Raw genomic sequence first — 21,814 nt, 5'->3', positions numbered from 1 at the left:
CTCATTATTGGAAGTCTGGTGTACAGTAAATACAATCCCAATTTCTACTTCACATATTATCAGTCCGTATAGGAATGAATAAAACCCCCCTTAGTGAGTGTGAATTTGCAGTTTAGAAGATGTTTACAGGCAGTGGAACCTGTTATACAGCTTTTGCTATCTGTCTGGAGAAGTTTCTGTGTTCTATAGAAGATAAGATACATTTCAAAGGGTGGAGTACTGGGCTTTAGAAGACCTACTTGTCTTTGCAAAGAAATCTGAATTAAGAATTGGTTATATTTGGCTACATAGGAAGTATGTTGTATCATATATATATATATACTGTTCAGTAGCTGAAAATGAAATGAGAAAAGAATTCAAAGATGTTCTCTCATTGTGGGGTCAGTTCCCTCTTCCATCTTCACCCCCTCCTTCATCTCAATTCCAACCGTCTCCTCCCCACCCTATGCCAAGTCATCCACTCCAAGGTCAAACATTGGACTGGAGGGATGGACCTGCTGGCATTGTGGACAACAGAACCCGGATTGGAGAGAGAGCTGCCCTGCTTGCGGAGCTCCTCGGCACAAACTGGTTATGCCTATGCTCACTAGATCCTAGGCTAGTGAGTGGAAGCATGAGGACAAGAAAGAGATGCAGGGAGCGGAGGGTGGAATAGGAGCAGATGTAAAACAGGGAAGGCAGTGGGAACGATAATCTAAAATTATGTGAAAGACTATTGTGGCACAGATTGGGATAAAATTAAACATAGAGAATTGAGAAGTGGTAAAATATTTTTAATTTGTCTGAAACATTGGGAAAAAAAGAAAAAAAAAAAAAATTGAGAGAATCCTCCTTGTCTCTTTCTAATATCACACAAAGAGAAGGATGAAAGTGTAAAACCATTCTATGCCCGCCTTCAACAACATTAGTCAGATCTGGGGTATAGGGGCATAGAAAAGATGGGCAAACATGTACTTAGTATGGCCTTTGTAGAAGGTCTATTGAAATCCCTAAGGTCATAGATAATAAGCCAGAGTGGAGACAGTCTGAATCTCCGGCCCTTTTTCAGACAAAAGGGCATTTATGTAATTGTCCTGCAGGCTTGGACTCCGCCTGAGGGGACTGTGCTGTTGCAATATGTTAATGACTTTCCAGCTTTGTGCTGAGGATCTGAAACATGTCAATCTGCATCTATTTCTCTTCTAAAAATTTTTATTTTTTTTTTTTAATGGCTGCAAGGCTTAAAAAGGAGAAATTACAGCTTTGTAAACAAAAGGTTGTTGTCTAGCTCAAGAAGGCAGACATCTCACAGAATGACACAGGGCTGCAGTTCAAGCCATTTCTGTATCTTCTTCTGCTGCCAAAGCTTCGCACCTTTTTGGGACTTGTCTCATACTGCCGTCCCTGGCCTTTCATGCGACAGCAGTATTGACGCAAAAACATGGAGGATGTCCACGGTCACTTGGGTATTACTCCATGAGATTGGATCCGGTAGCCCGAGGAGCCCCCTCCTGTGTCTGTGCGGTGGCAGCAGTACAAGTAGTGGTTGACAAGTCTTCTGAGTTGGTCCTGAACTACCCTTCTAGTGGTTCTCACCCCTCATGACATTCAGAGTATACTCACTCAAGTGCAACCTAAACATCTGTCTCTAGCTCGTCAAATAAGGTTGCAATGTGCTTTGCTCATGCCCCCCCCCCCCCCTTTAATATTTCTTTTCAATGGTGAACCCGGCTACTCTTTTTCCAATTGAGTATCCTGTTTCAAATGGGGGAGGGGGAGGCATAGGTGATCAAATGGGGGAGGGTGATGCATAGGTGATCTATGTATTACAGATCAGCTATTTTTAAAAATTTTTGCAAATAAGAACGTGATCTATTTGGAATAGAATATCAGCATGATTGTCTAGCATTGATGCAACAAGAAAAGTTTAAAGAGTTATTGAAACCCCTTGTTAATACATATTTTGAGTTGTTTTTATAGATGGTACCAGGGTGATTGATGACTCCACACCAGATATGCAGTGTTCACACAACAAGATCTCTAAAAGCAGAATGCCTCCGCATGTCTCAGTACAAGAAGCGGAACTGAAGGCCCTCACTGAGGCGTGTAGAGTGACAGAAGGTAACCATTTACACTGACTCCTGGTATGTATTCGGCATAGATCATGGTTACGGCCCAATATGGAAGGCCAGACATTTTTAAACTTCTGTAGGACAACCCATTGAGAATGGTGTAGCAGTACAGAACCTTATGAAAGCCCTACTCCTACCAGACAAAGTAGCAATCCTGAAGGTGAAAGCTCATACTAAAGCCAACAGTGCAGAAGCAAAAGGCAACGCCCTAGCAGACTTCAGCGCAGACAGCGGCCCTCAAGCCGTGGAAGAAAGAAGAAAAGAAGATACTGACCGCACAAGTCAGAGACTATGATTTGGACTTTGATAAAAATTTGAACATTGATGTACTAAAGACATTACAGTCACAAGCCAGCAAAGAAGAAAAAGATAAATGGACTAATATGAGAGCAGTAGAACAGGGTGGCGTATGGCAAACAGTCAGTAACTTGCCTACCACGATCCCTGTACCCCATGATGGCCCAGCTGATCCATGGAAAGACTCACCTATCGAAGGCAGCTATGTTACCTACGCTTGAGAGAGAAAGGGTTGCCCCCTGGGTTCTTTGTAGCTGCTACATCATTTGTCCAGTTTTGCATGAGCTATGCCGTAAGCAACAGGGTAGAAGTAAATTGACCACAAAGGCACTTGCCAGGACCACTCTACCCATTTCAGGGATTGCAAATTGACGACATTCAGCTCCCACGTGTTGGGAAGTATGAATATGTGCTTGTTGTTGTTGTTTTTCAGGTTGGAGGCGTACCCTGTTACAAAAGTAAATGAGCAGGTAACCGAAAAGAAGCTCATGAATAAGGTAATCTGCAGATACGGGGTACCAGAGGTAATCGAGTCAGATAGAGGTACACATTTCACAGGTGAAATAATGCAACACTTCATGTCTGCCCTGGGTAACTCCCAGGCATTTGACACCCCCTTATCATCCACAAAGAGCCAGAAAACCATTGTGCATTATAATATTTCTCTTCAGGCAATGAAACCCTGCACCAGAGGAAAACGAAAATGGTATGATACCCTATTAGGGGGAATTGGTACAGGTGTAGGGGTTCTGAACTCTATAGATTTAGAGGTGATGAAAAATAAAATGGCTGGGGTAGGACAGGATGTTTCTAGATTGATAAATGTTCAGGCACAATGCATGCCTTCCTTGTTCCTCCCCCGATGTCTTGCATTAGGATATGATAAGGATGTATTAACGCCTTTTTAATCTGGTTTTGCGGTTTAAAAGGAGTTGTTTGTAAATATGAGTAAATTCATGAACTATACACAATGTAGCCTGCAATATGTATATATGATTCACGAGAAGGATAAAGCGGTCAGATGTGATGACAAATAATGGAAAATTGTGGAGAAATATTCTCAATAATGTAATTCCAGTAGCATCCTGGATACGGCCCCGGGCTGATGGTGTAGAATGCTCTGATGAGTATAGCACTGGGGAAATGATTTTATGATGTAAAGGACACAAGCCTGATGTGTAAGTTTGTAGTACTACCTGTGGTGTTCGGACCGCCTCTATATGCTTTCCAATATTGGTTGCCCAAGTTCACAGGTACTATGATTTATAGGGAAAATAAAACCCATGGCATAGAGAACTGTGAAGAAACACTGGATGGCCTAGCATGTGGACGGAGTACAGCCGCATATGAGCCATGTTTCCAGCAGCCTTCAATCAGCATATGTGATTGGACGGTGTTACCTGCTTCTTCTATATGCTGATAGAAGTTGGCCCCCAATATGTATATATTCTTTGTTGCCAACCGAACTGGAACCACCAGTATGTATAATCTCACCACTCCATTGTCTGGATGTATACAGAACATATCGGTGATACATTGATTTACAGAAACTTACACATTTTTGCCAGATGCTGAAGCAACATTAAGGTACTACTGGTACCCAGATGCTATCCCTATGTCAACTCTGACAGTATCCTTGGGTAGAATTGTAAGACTAATGATAGATACTGAACACCTTTAAAAGCATTTGGATGTTACTAACCTCTCCCTTATGGAATTAGAAAAATGTATGGGTAGGAGATAAGCTAGTCAGCCTAGGTACTAAGATCCAGGTAGACACAGAGTATAACTGGTATGATATTTTTACTGAATGGTCACCTATTGCAGGAAAGATGATGGATTTTATGTTTCACCCTTTACTAATACTGTTTCTTTGTTCATTCTTTTGAGTGTTTGCAATTTATGGACATTCTGTGGGATACGGAGACAAGCAAATTATCTGGAATCGCTCCCTCTACGATATCGTTAAAACAGTCATACGTAAAAGAGCAACAACAGTGGGGATCCGGCGAAGAGGATAGAAAGACCGGCAGGGGTGGCTTAGCACCCTTGATAGTACCACTACAAAGGCTCTTTTCAAGATGGACTGTTTCAAAATGGGGGATTGTGAGGGTTATGAACATATTAATTTATATATGTATGTATCTTTGATATACGTTTCCGGAGGCTGTAGGCCTAAATTGTACACTCTATTCTGTGTCCTATGAAAAGGTCTGCTAAATGCTCGTACATTTAGCTTAGTACTTAATTACATTAAGTAGAGGTGTAATCTTAAATGTCCATCATGTCTCCAAGATCTTGTTTATCTCGTTACACTGATCAAAAGGTTGTGTGGAATGCTTTGTTCTTAACTGCTGTCTAGGTAGGGCATGTGATTAGAATGTAGAGTGTGATGATAATCAGGGTACCAGACACGATGTCTACATACAAACAAATAAAGCATTGTTTATAGAGAAGACAAAATTATGTACCAGTAAAACAGGTCAACCTCTGTAACACTAGCCTACTGATACGCCTACTATTTTCTGTATAAGAATAAGGCAATGTACACAATAAAAACAGATTGCTTCTAGACACAGGCCTGATCTCTGTGTTTCATAGCTTTCTCATGGCGGCCGCCATAACAGCCTTTGATTTGGAGCCTCACAGCATATTGACGGAACATTGAATTCCCTAACAGTACTATGGCACCCCATGAAATCTCCAGGCTCTTGGCTACATTTAGTAACCTGGTGCGGGGAGTTTTTAAATTACCCCGCCAATCTACGGCTTTTGCGCCTGCGTCTGCCATTTTGGCGACTGACGCGTGCGCAGAAGCCGGGCAAGGTTCGCAGATAACTCTGGGGACTTTAGGTACCTAATTTCACCTCCCCTCATGGGTGGGGTCCCGCGGCCCTGGATGACAGCTCCATGCTGTCGGCTACCTCCGGTAACTGGCAGCAAGGAGCTATCACGTCCTGAGCCTGCAGGGCTTTCGTTCCTAAAGGATGCATGTTTCTACGTCCTCTAGGAATTAAGCACAGCAGGACAGGACGTAGAAACACTATGGGGCCATCACTAAGGGGTTAAACAGAATCTGTGAACTGTGAGTGAGTTTCTGTATGTGTGCCAACTACCTTGCCCAGGAGATGGTATTCCTGAAACGTGATTAATCCTCAAGTTTATCACAATGAAGTGTGTATACATACATATATATTGTCGTAGTGGCTGCAATAGGTTATATGTCAAATCGGTCAAACTTTATAGGAGAGACAAAAAACATTCCAATTTTGCCCCCACCATCTTGATTCGTCGTATAGAAAGAGAGGGAATTTGATGGTTTCTCATTGGTTTGTTGACATACGACATATTGCAGTTGGTGCAGTTCACTAGATTGGCCACCAGGGTGCTGTAAACCAAAATTAGATTTCTTTTCTAACATACCTATTGCAGTTACCACAATGATATATATATATATATATATATATATATATATATATATATATATATATATATATATATACTAAAACATTGAAACCAACCGCCTACTATTTACCCTCATGTAGCCAAAACAGTTCTGTCCTGATAAGGCATAGACTCCACAAGACCTTCCATTGGTGTAAGGATCCATGGGCAGAAATACATGGCAGCCAGGGGGTCTTCTCAAGGCCCCTGGCTTCCATGACACCTGGATACCACTTTGCAATCTCATTGCGGGAAGCCTTTTGGAACCCCTAAGTGTGGCTTCACACGAGCGTGTTTTTGCGCATATATAGGTGCGTACATAGGTGCGCACCAATGTACGTGCAAAAACACGGGTGAATGCAGGTCCGTGCATTGTTATCAATGGAGCTGCAGCTGCTGCCAGCGGCTCCATTGATAACAATGGCCTGCCGGCACCCCTGCATTCTTTTTCAGGGAAGGGCTTTACATATAAAGCAAGAGCTACCTGTGATTAGCTGAGCACCGCCTGCTGATAGATCAGCACCACAGTGTAGGGGACAGCGGGAGAAGACGCAGCTGAACCCGGCAGCTGAAGCAAGGTGAGTATCTTTTTTTTTTTAAACTACTTTTACTTGATTTTCAGGGAAGGGCTTATATTTAAAGTCCTTCCCTGAAATCAATTGCCGGCAGCAGAATCCTCTACCACAGCTGACATGTGTGACAGCTGCGGTAGAGAATTGAAGAATTCCTCTGCTGCATCTGTCACAGATGTGGGGATGAGGGAAACATCTGCTGCATGCGGCAGAAGTGTTCTTCATCCTCGTGCGGGTCACGGCAGCGGCGGAGAGGTAAGTATATTTTTTATTTATTTATTTTTTTTTTTTACACTAAAATCTTTCTTTTTCAGGGAAGAGCTTATTTGTAAAGCCCTTCCCTAAAAAAGAATGTAGGGGTGCTGGCAGACCATTGTTTTCAATGGAGCCGCAGGCAGCAGCCGCGGCTCCATTGAAAACAATGCGTGCATTCCCTATGGTGCACGCATGTCCTATCTTTGCAGGCACATGCATGTAAAGCATGGACATGTGCACACACCATAGGGAATGCATTGGGGCTAATAGAAGCGTGTTTTTTTGCGTGCGTATGCACGCACAAAAATACGCTCGTGTGAAGCCACCCTAAATGCCAATCAGGCTATTTAAAAACTGCTGTCAGAATGCGAACAATCCCACTCCTGTGCACCCAGAAGAAGCATATACATACTGGGGTTCTAAGGGGTTATGGCATAAAAAGGTCTGTCTGGGAAGGTCAAACTAGAAAATGACCCCAGGTCATATTAGTTGCCATCCAGCTGTCCTAGAAAGAATATAGCTAAGAGGCAACTAAAGAACGCCAACAACCAAAAATAACGTTTTTCTGCCACAAGCTAAACAACAAACACCATAGTTATCTGAGCCAAGAACGCTACACTCCAAACTGTGTAACTACAGCATAATTCAGCCTTTCATGTTTTACTACAGGTGTGCGAATTGCCTTGGCTAATCAGAATGTAGTCCTATCTTGTTGTGCTTGCTTGCTCTGGAGGCAATAATTGCAATTGCAAAGCTGCTTGATGGAGCATTATGGGGATGCTTGGAGCTTTTGTACAATGTTTCTGGTAGAGCAAATCCCTACAATGCTTTACTGCTTTGCTCAATTCACCTTGATACTCTAAACACAGGAATATTCTGCAGAATCTTACAAGAACATGCCACTCAAAGCACTATTAACCAGCAGAAGAGTCATTACACAATGTTATTAGCAATAACATCAACAACCTACGAGGGTCATTGTCAACGAATAGTAACAATAACAACTTCATAGAATGAGCGAAGAGTTCATATACCGTAATAAAGAAATTATACCCAATCCTAATGGGGTCATATAATGGAATAATGAAACAATCTTCACTGGGACAAACGTGTCCAGCGAGGAAATGCATTCTAATTATGTCAGTAAAGAAGGATCTAGTTCATCCTTACAACTGATTACAACCGTTACAAATAATGTATTTTTTCCACAACAGCGAAAAATGTATTAGAAATCTACTTTGTATTCTAATGAACATTGTATATCTCCATCACTTGGAACCTATAATCGGTTTCTCTGGATTACCTTGCTATCTCAAGTAATAATTGTGGGTCTTGAGTTGGGTAAGAAAGGTCTTTCTCGGGTCACAAACACATTAAACTGGCACAGGCTATTGGTGGCAAGAAAAATGGAGGGCAAAGCTGCCAAAATGTGTCCTTCTACATAAAATGGGGATACCTAGACTGTTCCTAGATGAAAAAAGGGTGGCAGAAACAGATGTAATCACAGCAGAGCTAGAAAGGAGATGCAACAATACCTCTGCAGCGCCACCTATTGGAAGGCAGCATTCCTGCAAGTCAATGTTAGACTCTCTATACAAGCCTTGTAACAATGACTGGGAATTGAAAGCCAAGCCAGAGTCCATACACAGACAGCTGTTTCAGGGTGTTTGCCCCTCATCAGTGTGCAGTAGGTTTCTGGCTTGGCTAGCGAGAGGTCTGTGACGTGGGTCAGGAGCACTATCTTTTCTCCTTAGGGAGAGCACCTACAAGGTGAGTGAGGAGTGAGGAGACTTGTAAGGTTGTCCATGCTTCTCTGGGTAATAAGGGAAAGATATTGTATTGTTCCATCTCCCTTATTTGCATATTACCCAGAGGAGCATGAATGGCCTTATAAGTCTCCACACTCACTTCTAGGTGCTCTCACTAAAAAGAAAAGATAGTGTTCCTGACCTAGGAAGCAGATGTAACACCAAACCAATAAGAAGGAACATCAGGGGCTTATCTGATAGTCAGACAGCCCAGAACTCCACAAACAGAGGCGCCCTCTGAGAGGAGGGACCAGAATTTATATACTACAATAAAGGCTGATGTGTAAATGGTTTAATCCTGAGAAACGCGAGAAGTAATCTGGGCCTAGTGCTATAATATCCTTCTTTTTTCTTTTGACTCTCCAAGAAGCAGAACACTTTGGCTTAAGGAAAATTTTAAACAGAGTAAATGAATTCTCTGATGTGTTATTGTGTCTAACAGCAAGTAGCCCATGATGAAATGTTATATTTAGTCTCGCAGGGATGTAACATTTATTACGTCATCACCTAATGCTTTAACCCTTTACAATCTAAATTGTATCCTGGTTTTCCTAGGGGGCTTACTCTTTTTCTGCTGTTATACAACAGCACTATCTGCTGGCTAAAGCCAGTACTGCATGAGGTGACACGTTGGATAGGCTCCGACAGCAGAGAGGCTGACAATATACAGTAAGAGAACCCGACGGACGTCTTCCAACATCGGAGCTGTACAGCCTTAAATCATAATGTCTTCAGAGGTCAGACAGTGGATTGGAAAGGGTTAATGTCTTGTAGTTGGTAATGCAGTGGTGAAGTAAGAGAAATCACTAGATTATGGTCAGGTTGCTGGTACTAATGGGCTGTGTATGTTCTTCTCTCATAAACTTACTCCTAGCCATCTTGAATGCCCAAGTAACATCTGAACAATAGTGCCATAATAAGAATGCAGTACCATGCACACTTACAGTTGGGGTTTCTGTTCATCGAGATCACTGTAGCATTGGGATTGCGGACGATGTCCTGCCAGTTTATGGTGTCCGCATAACAGAGGAAGTCATTTCGATCCAGATACACTCCTCCATTCAAAATTTCTATAGCAGATGAAAAAAAAAAAAAAAATAGAACATGAAGTCACTATAACCGATGCAACATTGTAACGATCCATTGTAGCAGACAACTGTAATTCTATTGACCCCTATTGTGTGTGGTTCTCACATCACACCGAAAGGAAGGTGAATAATAAATTATGTGTCGGGTCTATTAACCTCAAGCTACGTATTGAAGATTGCAGAGTCTCATCTCATAATCACTCTTTATTCACTTCCATGTACAACAAACCTATAACAGAACCTTTTCGACCGATGCGTTCTTCAATAAAACAAATTCTTACAAAATGAATGGTGGAAAGTAGAACATTAAATGTAATAGAGAATGTCTAAAATGCAGCTTTCTGCCAAGACAGTACAATGAAGCCAGAGGATTGCTTGTACTGGGGATTGTGTTGGCACGCAACACAAAATCTTTGTTGTGCTTTGCTTGTGGGTTCATTGAAAGTTGTTAATTAAAACTTACAAAAAAATACAAAAATTAAGCGTTCGGTGGTTGATGAGGCAGGGATGTTGTGCCAGAAATGCTTTTAAAAGTACATGAAAGGAAAAGCAAATGTTTGTGTGTTCTGTATCAATCTTTTGTTTTCCATTTGACATTGACATTTTTTGGGAGATACAATTGAAAAAATGTGATCTGTAGAGGAGCTGTATGCGGTAGACCAAATCTGCATCTTGGATAATTTGTCCACAGCCGTTCTAATACAAAAGCTTCACAACTTTTTATTCCATTAGACACTTTTATTCGTTTTGGCTGTGCAAAACAGATAGCAATAAAATATGGGAAATACAAGAATGTGGATTAATTCAGGAAGACAACGGCTGGGAGGTATGGTAGTTGAATCATAGTCGCGCTGGATATCAAAGTCTAAGGTAACTGAATTTTGAGAACACGGGTTTTTAGAATTATGCATAGGAAAGTTATATTATGAAGATAGGGAGAGAGTTTATAGAAGGTGAGATAAGGTTTTCTATGAAGGAGCTTAAAGGAGTTGTTTTACTTGAAGAAGTCATCCAGTAGCCACAGGATAGAGGAAAACTATATAATCGGTGGGGTCTGACGGCTGGGACCCTCACTGATCATGAGAATTGGGGTCCCAAAGGCTCAAAAACTAATAGAATGGTAGTCATGGATGTGTACACCATGTCTCTAGTCATTTCAATTGGCTGCTGAAGCTAGCCAAGTACAAGCAGTCAGCAAACTCTGGTAGTCTGACTGAAAGGAAAAGTTGTCTGCACATGTGACCACTGGTGTAACTATAGGGGATACGATTGCACCAGGGCCCAGGAGCCTTAGGCAGCCCATAAGGCCTCTGTTCTCCATATAGGGAGCCCAGTACTATGAATAAAGCATTATAGTTGGGGGCCCTGTTACAGGTTTTGCATTGGGGACCAGGAGCTTCAAGTTACGCCTCTGCGTTATGGGGTTAGGAAAAGTTGGGGGGCCCCAAGGTAAACTTTTGCAGATTTTGTCACTACGCATTTGCTGTGGATTCTTACCACGACCTAATGGTCTGTTCACACATCGCTGATTTGCTGTGGATTTATTGCTAATTTTGGTGCAGATCTGCAGCAGATTTCACCCTTTCAATTGAATTCAACTTAAAGGGGTGAAATCTGCTTCAGATCCACACCAAAATCCACCATAAAGGCTCTTTCACACGGGCTCTGCGATTTTCGTCTGTGATGCATTGCGGCTGTAAATCGCATGAACAATTGCAAACAAGTCGCGGCTGCATCTTCAGTTTATCATATATATACGCCACAGCCCGGAATACCATCAGCTGGGGGGAAAGAGTTCAGCTTTGCTAAACTCCATCCCCCTTCACTTCTTCTCTCCGCTCCTTGCTGCCTGCTGGCAAACGGAGGGAACGAGATGGGGCGGGACCTCAGCAGAGCCTTCTCCTCCCTCTCCAGCCTATGGAAGCTGCCGACAATGGTAGAAGAAAGGACTTTAGCAACGCAAGCCACTGCTAAACTCCCACCCACCTCCCTTTTCTGGCAGCTCTCATAGGCTCCCATAGGAGTCTGTGGAACCAGCCGGCGTATTCCCACAAAAGATAGATCAAGACCTATCTTTTCCGTGGTATGCGTAAAATCAGCCGACTGGAATGTGCACCGTATCTTTTCCGTCCAGCCGATTTTACGCACCAAAAAATCGCCCATCTGAACAAAAGCATTGGAATCCAATGCTTTAGATGGGCTCAGTTTTCGGACAGTGTTTTAGCGCAGCAAAATAATCATGGCAGAACGCTTGTGTGAATAAAGCCTAAAATCCACAGCAAATCAACGTCCACCATACTCTTTTACATAGAAGCACTTTCAAGAATAACTTTCTAGAAGAGTTTCTGTAAAATATACTGAAACTCCCAGGATCCGATACGACATCCCTAACACTTGCACAGAAGTCTACCCCTTTCATAGCTGAGGAATTCAGCTTGCGATTATATATATATATATATATATATATATATATATATATATATATATATATCTCCTTTCAGAGGCTTTTCCCTTACTGTATATTGTAATACATACAGAAGGTATTATATATATCTCTACTTATCACAATATACTGTAAGGGAAAAGCCTCTGAAAGGATTCATATATAACCAATTTATTCCTCCAGCATTAGTGGGGAAGGAGCCGGGATGAGATTTGCGCAGAATACTGTAAACATTTTATTAACCTATATAGACTTTATACCCCAGAAGTGTCTCATAAAATATAAACCAGTGACAATGAACACAGAATAACTTCAAACACATTCTGAATGCTTTTCTAAACATGACATTAATGGCAAATTGCAGTTAATATTTAATACGTCAACTCTGAATCAATTTGTCTACTAAAATCCTCGCTCATCTGCAGTATTATGGAAGGAAGAAGAAAAAAAAATAAAAACAAGTGGTTAAAGCCCCTCTCCGCTCCAATAAACAGTTTTATATTTAATCAAGCGCATTAATATTCCAATTGCTTCAAAGTCATATTACTTTCCGCATAAGGTAAATTAAAGCTGCTGTAGCTTAATATTAATAATAAAGAGCCGGGTTAGATTCCATTACCTACCAGATCACGCATAAGCCGTTTTTACAGTTTTATTATATATTAATTTAATCAGGGATCCGCATCATTTCTAAGAAACCTCTGATTGGGAATTGTGATATGTTACCAGTGCAAAGGAGCTTACGGGGAAGACAGAACGGAGGGTTATTGGATATATAATCCGGTACCGAGTTTAGGAAAGATTAACAGCTTCAGTATTAAGCAACAATCGGCGATGAGATGGCCATTGTTTCCTATTTCATATGTTCAGTGTTGCCCCCTACTGTTCAATATGGATAAAACAGACAGAATCTTTTGCAAGGATACTGTATCTGGGCATCTAGAAGTCAGAATGGTAGCTAGATACAAGTAGGGTGTTACAGGTATACCTTGCCTTAATTTCCCTCTTGGCTTATGTGCCGACTCAAAGTAACAAATGACCCCCCACACACACATTTGGGGTGATGAGAGCTTATTACCCGTTTGCCCAATTCTCTCCCTTCTCAACCATTATAGGAAGATACTGGGCAAGAAAAGGGTTAACCTGTGCACTCAAGCAACTACTTGCTTCCTTTATGTTACATATGCCCATGCTTGCTGTTAGAAACAAACTCAAGAAGAATAATCTATTCAATTTTTCATATGTACTAAGAAAATTGGGTTGGCTTTACATGGGCAACTATTGGCTGGAAATTCGCTCAAAGGGTACTGAGTAGAGATGAGCGAGCATACTCGCTAACGCAAACTACTCGAGCGAGTAGTGCCTTATGCAAGTACCTGCCCACTCGTCTCTAAAGATTTGGGTGCCGGCGGGGGAGAGTGGGGAGGAACGGGGGGAGATCTCTCATTCCCCCCCCCCCCCGCTCCTCCCTGCTCACTCCCGCAACTCACCTCTCCCCCCCGCCGGCACCCGAATCTTTAGAGCCAAGCGGGCAGGTACTTGCATAAGGCACTACTCGCGCGAGTAGTTTGCCTTAGAAAGTATGCTCGCTCATCTCTAGTACTGAGCGATAAACCCCTCAGTAGATGCTATTAGCTTTGTTTCTGCTCACTGAAATGAAGCAACTAGTCAGCGAGTGAATGGAGGCGGGTGACCGCCATCCACCTGCAACAGCTCCGATCAGCAGCGCCGCTGACTGGAGCTGTTAACCCTTTAAATGTCTCTATCAATTCTGATAACTGAATTTAAATTCCCTGAATGATGTTTGTAGGTCCCCACGTTGAGATCACGGAATGCCGTGCAGTTGCCATGGTAGCCGGGGGCCTTCTGAAAGCCACTAGGGCTGCTATGGTACATTGTCTATTAAGTCATGCCCGTGGCTTGATAGATTGCCTGTCAGATCATGGTATGATGTAATGCTATATTATTACATCATACTGCAGGAGCGATCAAACAATTGCAAGTTCTTGTCCCGTGTGGGATTTAAAAAAAATGGAAAAATGAGTTAAAAAAAGTTTTATTAATTACTTAACACTGATTAGGACACTTAAATCATGATGATGCCGTGACGACCTCTGGATATTTTAAGTGATGTCTATGACATGTGATGTGTTCTGCAAGCGAAGAACGCTTCCCCGTCGGAGCATTTGAGGTCAGGGCCTACGGCCAGTATGATGATATATTTAGCGATTACTCCGCAGTAATGAGAAGTGACAAAACATGCTAATAGTGATGTGAAAAAGTGATGAAAATGCCGTGTGCCTTGCTGCTGCCAGGAGGGATTAACGGAGTGGTTACACTGGAGGTGTATATATCGGCGAAAGACGTCAAGTGACGAGAACTCGTATCTTTAGTTGCAGTGGATATTATAAGAGTTTAATGCCAATTATTACGTGACGTTAACCCCTTAATCTTTTAATTCTCCATCCACATAGCTGTCTGGGGGCTTGTGCTTTGCTGGATGAGCTGTATTTTTCAATTGTACTTTTTAATGTACCATATAATGTATAGAAAAACGTCTAAGTGGAGTCAAATAAATGAAAACTAATTTCCACCATCTTTGGGGGTTTTAATTATACGGAGTACACACTGCAGCAAAAATGGCGTGATAACTTTATCCTATGGGACAGTACAATTATACGATATCAAATTTATATAGAGTTTTTATTGCTGTACTTTTATTTAATTTTTTATTTTATTTTATTATTTTCTGCTGCCATCTTCTGATTATTTCGTTGACATAGTTGTGTCAGGGCTCATTTTTTGCAGGACGTTCCGTACTTTTTATTGTTACTGTTTTGGAGTACATATGACTTTTATTAAATTTTTTCCTTGGAGATGGGGTTACCAAAAAGGCGCAATTCTGGTGTTTTTTTCTCACCCCGTTCACCGTGCGGGGTAAACAATGCGTTACTTTGATAGATCGGACTTTTATGGATGCAGCGATACCAAATATATATTTTTTCTTTATTTAGATTCTTTTATTATAAATATGCCAAAAGTTTTTTTCTTACTTTTATTTCCAATACTAGATCACACTAACGCTGTTAGTACCGTGAGTCTGTCACCCCCATTCTGTCCAGAGATTTTACCCTAAATCATATCAGGAGCTTGACGTTTTCTCACACTTTGCTCTCCTGCTTCATAGAATTGGAAAGTTTCTGCACTGCTGTCACAGAGACAGGCAGTGCCGGGACGGAGTCTCCTTCCACAAGCTGTGGGATGGTTCTCCCCAGCTATGCAGTGGGCCCTCCTTCTTTGCCCCTAGGTCTTCAGGGCCCAAAGAAGTTTCAGGGTCTCAGGGTGCTCCATGACTGCCCCCAGCATGGGGATGTAGCCACTCTATTGTCCCATAAAAATGGCTGCCACCATGTTTGTCACTGGCCTGCTGCTGCTGGAAGCTGCATTTATCTGACGCAGCTCCAGCCGTTTTAAATTGCCCCTGTAGGGTGAAAGATTTTTGGGCACACTGTGGAGGTGAGCGGGAGCCTAGTGCAGCACTATGCTCTAACTGAGGGGCCAGAGCGGTGGAGCTCTAGTCGCTGCTCCCCGACCAGCACTGGCATGCTCCAGTCCCGTGTTTGTCCCTACTTCCCCTCCTAGCCAAGTACGGGACTGGAAGGGGTTGAACTTCAAATTGCATCTGGAGGGAGGAGCTGGGAGAAGCATTTGTGCAAAACTGCCTAAACACGTGCTCCCCAGTGGTTTTCCGTCAACAAGCCTCTAATCCCCCCAGCAAAGCAGCGATCCTTCGGCCTGGCTTTCAGCTGCGTCAGAGGATCGGGAAGTGTTTTCCATTGTTTTCAATGGGAACCCTCAGATCGCACTCGCATCATACACCATGTGATGTGTTTCACTGAACTCGAAAAGATAGAACATGCAGCACTTGTTTAACTAGCCTTCACCGCATTTTTGTGTGATGCGATGCAACATAATGGAAGGCTTCATAGGGAATCATGGGCTACAAAACATTGCAAATCGCGGTAATATTTAGCAACCTGCAATTTGTTTCTCGCAATGTAGCGGCCTACAAAACATTGCTAATGTGAAGGAACCCATTGGGAAGCATGGGATTCACAAACATGCGATCTGTAGCACTGTCGCATCGCGAGAAAATCGTGTGATTTTGTCGCCCGTGCGAAACCAGCTTTACACTGAAATAAAGGGATTTCATGCAAAATACACATAAAAATCAATGACTTAAAGGGGTTGTCTCGCGCCGAAACGTTTTTTTTTTTTCCATAGGCCCCCCGTTCGGCGCAGGACAACCCCAATGGATGTGTTAAAAAAAAAATACATATTACTTACCCGAATCCCCGCTCTGCGACGTCTTCCTTCTTCCTACTTCTTCCTTCACCAAGATGGCCGCCAGGATCTTCACCCACGATGCACCGCGGGTCCTTTCCCATGGTGCACCGTGGGCTCTGTCCATTGCCGATTCCAGCCTCCTGATTGGCTGGAATCGGCACACATGACGGGGCGGAGCTACGATGACCAGCTCTCCGGCACGAGCGGCCCCATTCACCAGGAAGAAGACCGCACAGCGCAAGCGCGTCTAAAAACGCCAGAAGAAAGCGAAATTAGACAGAGCCATGGCGACGGGGACGCTAGCAACGGAGCAGGTAAGTGAATAACTTCTGTATGGCTCATATTTAATGCACGATGTATATTACAAAGTGCATTAATATGGCCATACAGAAGTGTATAACCCCACTTGCTTTCGTGAGACAACCTCTTTAATATAACAGCTGACCTTTGCTAGCTTACACTAATAATCAGCACTAGAGATCAGCGAGCGTACTCAGTAAGGACATATACTCGCTTGAAAAGATTCGGGTGATGGGGGGAGCGGCGGGGGTGGGGATCTCTCTTCCCCCGCTCCCTCCTGCTCACACCCACAACACAGCGCTCACCCCCCTCCGGCACCCGAATCTTTGCGGGCGAGCAGGGAGGTACTCGTAAGGACAATACTCGCTCAAGTATCTGTCCTTACCTAGTACGCTCGCTCATCTCTAATCAGCACATGTTATGAGAGTGACCATCGCAAGCACAAGGTGTAATATTTTTGTTAAAATCAAGGAACAGGCAACTATTTGTATTATTTCAGTATTGTTTCAAGCAGACATGATGCAATGAACTATAATATTGGGAGAATCCAGTGCATGCTTCTTTTTATAAACCCAGAACAAGTGCGTTCAATGCTTCACCACGAGTAATGATTAGCATTGTGAAATCTCAATACTAGTAGCATCATTGTACGTCTCCATGTATAGATATAGCAATCATAAACATGACAGGCGTATTCCGAAAACCTGATCTATAGCATCATAGTACACTGCAGTGAAATTATCACAATGCATTATGTGTCAAGTTATATAAATATTACTGCTGTGCCTTGTTTTACGGCCATGACAAGAGCTTCAGAGAAAGGTCACATGATTCTGTTCATTCTGATTGTTGGTTCTATGGACTGTCAGGACCTGAGCTGTACACTAATTGGCTGTAGGACTGGATAGAAAAGAGAGGTCCTTTTCCTGCGCTCTTGTGTGAATCAACAGTTTCAAAGAGTGCAGGAAAAAGAGAGATTCAGCCAGTGAGAGCTGCAGCAGAGCTGACCTGCAGTTGGACTTGTGTACCTGAGAGAGCGATAAGGGTGATTGAAGCAGTGCTTGCCGGGCTCCAGAAACAGATTTAGTGGGTGCCTGAGGAGACTTCAGTTGCCCAATTGTGGTCACCAACAGCAAGCTCCATAATTTCATCATGATAAAGGACAACAGCAGTTAGGCAAAGATCGGCAACTATCTGAACAGCCAAGTTTTGGAAGTGTTCGCAGTTGGACGTACCACCGCCCACGTTATCTGTGATAGATTGTATCATGCTTGATTGATCAGCATACCGCCTCCCCAAAAGTACTGTGCTAATCAGATGTTCATTGGACAGTGAATGTATATTCTAACCAGACAGATTTTGTTATTCGGTTAACTGAAGATTCTGAATAAGTTGCTTAAGAGGGAGCTCTCACCAAATAGTATCTATGGAGTGTCTTACCCCCGGCCAGGGTAAACCGTAAATAGACTGTGATATTCCACAAGCGTGCGCATGGTATTAAGTGTATCTCATTCATAGGGAAGGACTGTGTTATGGTGTTAATTGATAATTAGTAAATTGTTACATTCTGTCCAAATAATACTATTGTATGTTATTACCACAGCTTTAGGGTTAATGCCGCGGCGTTTCACTGCAGCCATTAGGTTCTATTCAACCTAATAGCTCAATGTACACGCTGCAGAATTCCACCACGAAATTCCGCTTCGTGAAATTACCCACGGCATGCCCTATTTGCCGCGGGAATGCGTGCAGACAGCTTCCATTGTAGTCAATGGAAGCCGCCAGTCACGCTATACTTCCGCTGTAGTACAGCGCCAGCAGTGTCATGCGGGAGCTACACAGCGGATTCGGAGGTGAGTATGGGGTCTTTGGTGGGGCGCTATGATGGACTCCGCTGTTGTATTCCGCTTGCGGAGCCCGTCATGGCCATGGGCATGAGCCCTTATTCATCAATGTTTAAGGGCTAATGCCCACGGACGGATTTATGCCGCTTTTCCTGCAGCAGAATAACGCAGCTATTAGGCTCTATTAAACCTAATGGCTCAGTCCTCACATACGTGATTCTGCCGTGGATTTATGTTGTGGGAAAAAATCGCGGTATGTTCTATTTTACCACATTTTTTTCGCGGTGGGAGGTGTCCATTATTATAGTAGTAATTTTTTTCCCCTGGGATTTCCACAGCATAAAACCGCAGGCGTTTCCCGCTCGGTTCATGGGCAGGAGGCCTAAGTGTTGTCTGTTTAACTGAACCTGTGTAAAGCCTTTGCATAAATGGCGCCATATCTCACACCTGTTACATGTACATCAAAAATTAAAAATAGGGAAGTAAGTTTTTATACAACTAATCACCTTCTATATGTTATAGCTGTCTGTTATAAGAGACTGGTAAAACCTTCAGTACGCACCTTCCAAGTCTCCAGCGAATATTTAATACACTTATTCTTGTGGCGGGTATTCTGTTCACAGTAATTGTTGCCATAGTAATCAAGGTGAAGGTGCCCACTGTAGATTTTACCAATTTGTGCCATCTGTAGGAGTGTGGACTATGCACAGTTATACAGAATATATGCAGCACAGTTGCCTTGCAGCACTGGGGACTTGGGTTTGAATGAAGATTGTGTAAGCTTCCAGTGGATATTCTTCCCATGCATTCGCTCTGTGGGACATCCTGTAGTTTGCATTGGTACCATTTTGGAGTACATACAAGTTTTTGGACACTTTTAATCACTTTTTCTGTTAGAGATGACGTTGGAGATTTTTTTCTGATGACGTCCATCGTGCAAAATAAGTAATGTGTAGAGATTAGCGAGCACCAAAATGCTCGGGTGCTCGTTACTCGGGACGAAATTTTCGCGATGCTCGAGGGTTTGTTTCGAGTAACGAACCCCATTGAAGTCAATGGGCGACCCGAGCATTTTTGTATATCGCCGATGCTCGCTAAGGTTTCCATTTCTGAAAATCGGGGCAATTCAAGAAAGTGATGGGAACGACACAGCAACGGATAGGGCAGGCGAGGGGCTACATGTTGGGCTGCATCTCAAGTTCCCAGGTCCCACTATTAAGCCACAATAGCGGCAAGAGTGGCCCCTCCCCAACAACTTTTACTTCTGAAAAGCCCTCATTAGCAATGCATACCTTAGATAAGCACCACACTACCTCCAACAAAGCACAATCACTGCCTGCATGACACTCCGCTGCCACTTCTCCTGGGTTACATGCTGCCCAACCCCCCCCCCCCCCGCACGACCCAGTGTCCACAGCGCACACCAAAGTGTCCCTGCGCAGCCTTCAGCTGCACTCATGCCACGCCACACTCATGTCTATTTATAAGTGTGTCTGCCATGAGGAGGAACCGCAGGCACACACTGCAGAGGGTTGGCACGGCTAGGCAGCAACCCTCTTTAAAAGGGGCGGGGCAATAGCCCACAATGCTGTACAGAAGCAATGAGAAATATAATCCTGTGCCACCGCCATCAGGAGCTGCACACGTGGGCATAGCAATGGGGAACCTATGTGCCACACACTATTCATTCTGTCAAGGTGTCTGCATGCCCCAGTCAGACCGCGGTTTTTTATAAATAGTCACAGGCAGGTACAACTCCGCAATGGGAATTCCGTGTGCACCCACAGCATGGGTGGCTCCCTGGAACCCACCGGCTGTACATTAATGTTTCCCATTGCAGTGCCCATCACAGCTGAGGTAATGTCATGTTTAATGCAAGTGGGCTTTGGCCCACACTGCATGCCCCAGTCAGACTGGGGTTCTTTAGAAGTGGACACATGCAGTTACAACTCCGTGTGGACCCACGGCATGGGTGGCTCCCTGGAACCCACCGGCAGTACATAAATATATCCCATTGCAGTGCCCAACACAGCTGATGTAACGTCAGCTGTAATGCAGGTGGGCTAAAAATTAATTGGATTACACTGTAGGCGAGGGCCCCCAAAAATTGGTGTACCAACAGTACTAATGTACCTCAGAAAAATTGCCCATGCCCAACCAAGAGGGCAGGTGAAACCCATTAATCGCTTTGGTTAATGTGGCTTAATTTGTAACTAGGCCTGGAGGCAGCCCAGTTAAAATAAAAATTGGTTCAGGTGAAAGTTTCAACTAAGCCTTGTGGGCCTAAGAAAAATTGCCCGTTCGGCGTGATTATGTGAGGTTTCAGGAGGAGGAGCAGGAGGAGGAGGAGGAATATTATGCACAGATTGATGAAGCAAAAATGTCCCCGTTTTTGATGGTGATAGAGAACGATGCTTCCATCCGCAGGTGCAGCCTACGTATTGCTTAGGTATCGCTGCTGTCCGCTGGTGGAGAAGAGAAGTCTGGGGAAATCCAGGCTTTGTTCATCTTGATGAGTGTAAGCCTGTCGGCACTGTCGGTTGACAGGCGGGTACGCTTATCCGTGATGATTCCCCCAGCCGCACTAAACACCCTCTCTGACAAGACGCTAGCCACAGGACAAGCAAGCACCTCCAGGGCATACAGCGCGAGTTCAGGCCACGTGTCCAGCTTCGACACCCAGTAGTTGTAGGGGGCAGAGGCGTCACCGAGGATGGTCGTGCGATCGGCTACGTACTCCCTCACCATCCTTTTACAGTGCTCCCGCCGACTCAGCCTTGACTGGGGAGCGGTGACACAGTCTTGCTGGGGAGCCAGAAAGCTGTCAAAGGCCTTAGAGAGTCTTCCCCTGCCTGTGCTGTACATGCTGCCTGATCTCCGCGCCTCCCCTGCTACCTGGCCCTCAGAACTGCGCCTTCTGCCACTAGCGCTGTCGGATGGGAATTTTACCATCAGCTTGTCCACCAGGGTCCTGTGGTATAGCATCACTCTCAAACCCCTTTCCTCTTCGGGTATGAGAGTGGAAAGGTTCTCCTTAAACCGTGGGTCGAGCAGTGTGTACACCCAGTAATCCGTAGTGGCCAGAATGCGTGTAACGCGAGGGTCACGAGAAAGGCATCCTAACATGAAGTCAGCCATGTGTGCCAGGGTACCTGTACGCAACACATGGCTGTCCTCACTAGGAAGATCACTTTCAGGATCCTCCTCCTCCTCCTCCCCTCCTCCTCCTCTGGCCATACATGCTGAAAGGATGACAGGCAAGCAGCATGTGTACCCTCAGCAGTGGGCCAAGCTGTCTCTTCCCC

The 21,814-nt window shown here is 43.9% G+C and overlaps 1 protein-coding gene across 1 annotated transcript in view; it reads right to left on the bottom strand.

Annotated features, from left to right (window-relative positions):
- ERBB4 (erb-b2 receptor tyrosine kinase 4) overlaps nucleotides 1–21,814 on the bottom strand; it is a 1,004,693-nt gene that overhangs the window by 343,181 nt on the left and 639,698 nt on the right. The window contains exon 4 of the mRNA XM_066575628.1: nucleotides 9,432–9,557. Coding sequence (XP_066431725.1) covers nucleotides 9,432–9,557 — 126 coding nt within the window. The remainder of the gene's footprint in view (nucleotides 1–9,431; nucleotides 9,558–21,814) is intronic.

This window comes from Eleutherodactylus coqui, chromosome 8 (assembly GCF_035609145.1).
Source record: "Eleutherodactylus coqui strain aEleCoq1 chromosome 8, aEleCoq1.hap1, whole genome shotgun sequence".
NCBI lineage: Eukaryota > Metazoa > Chordata > Amphibia > Anura > Eleutherodactylidae > Eleutherodactylus > Eleutherodactylus coqui.
The sequence above is the reverse complement of the archived record's forward strand: the minus strand, read 5'-3'. Positions and strand labels throughout refer to the sequence as shown.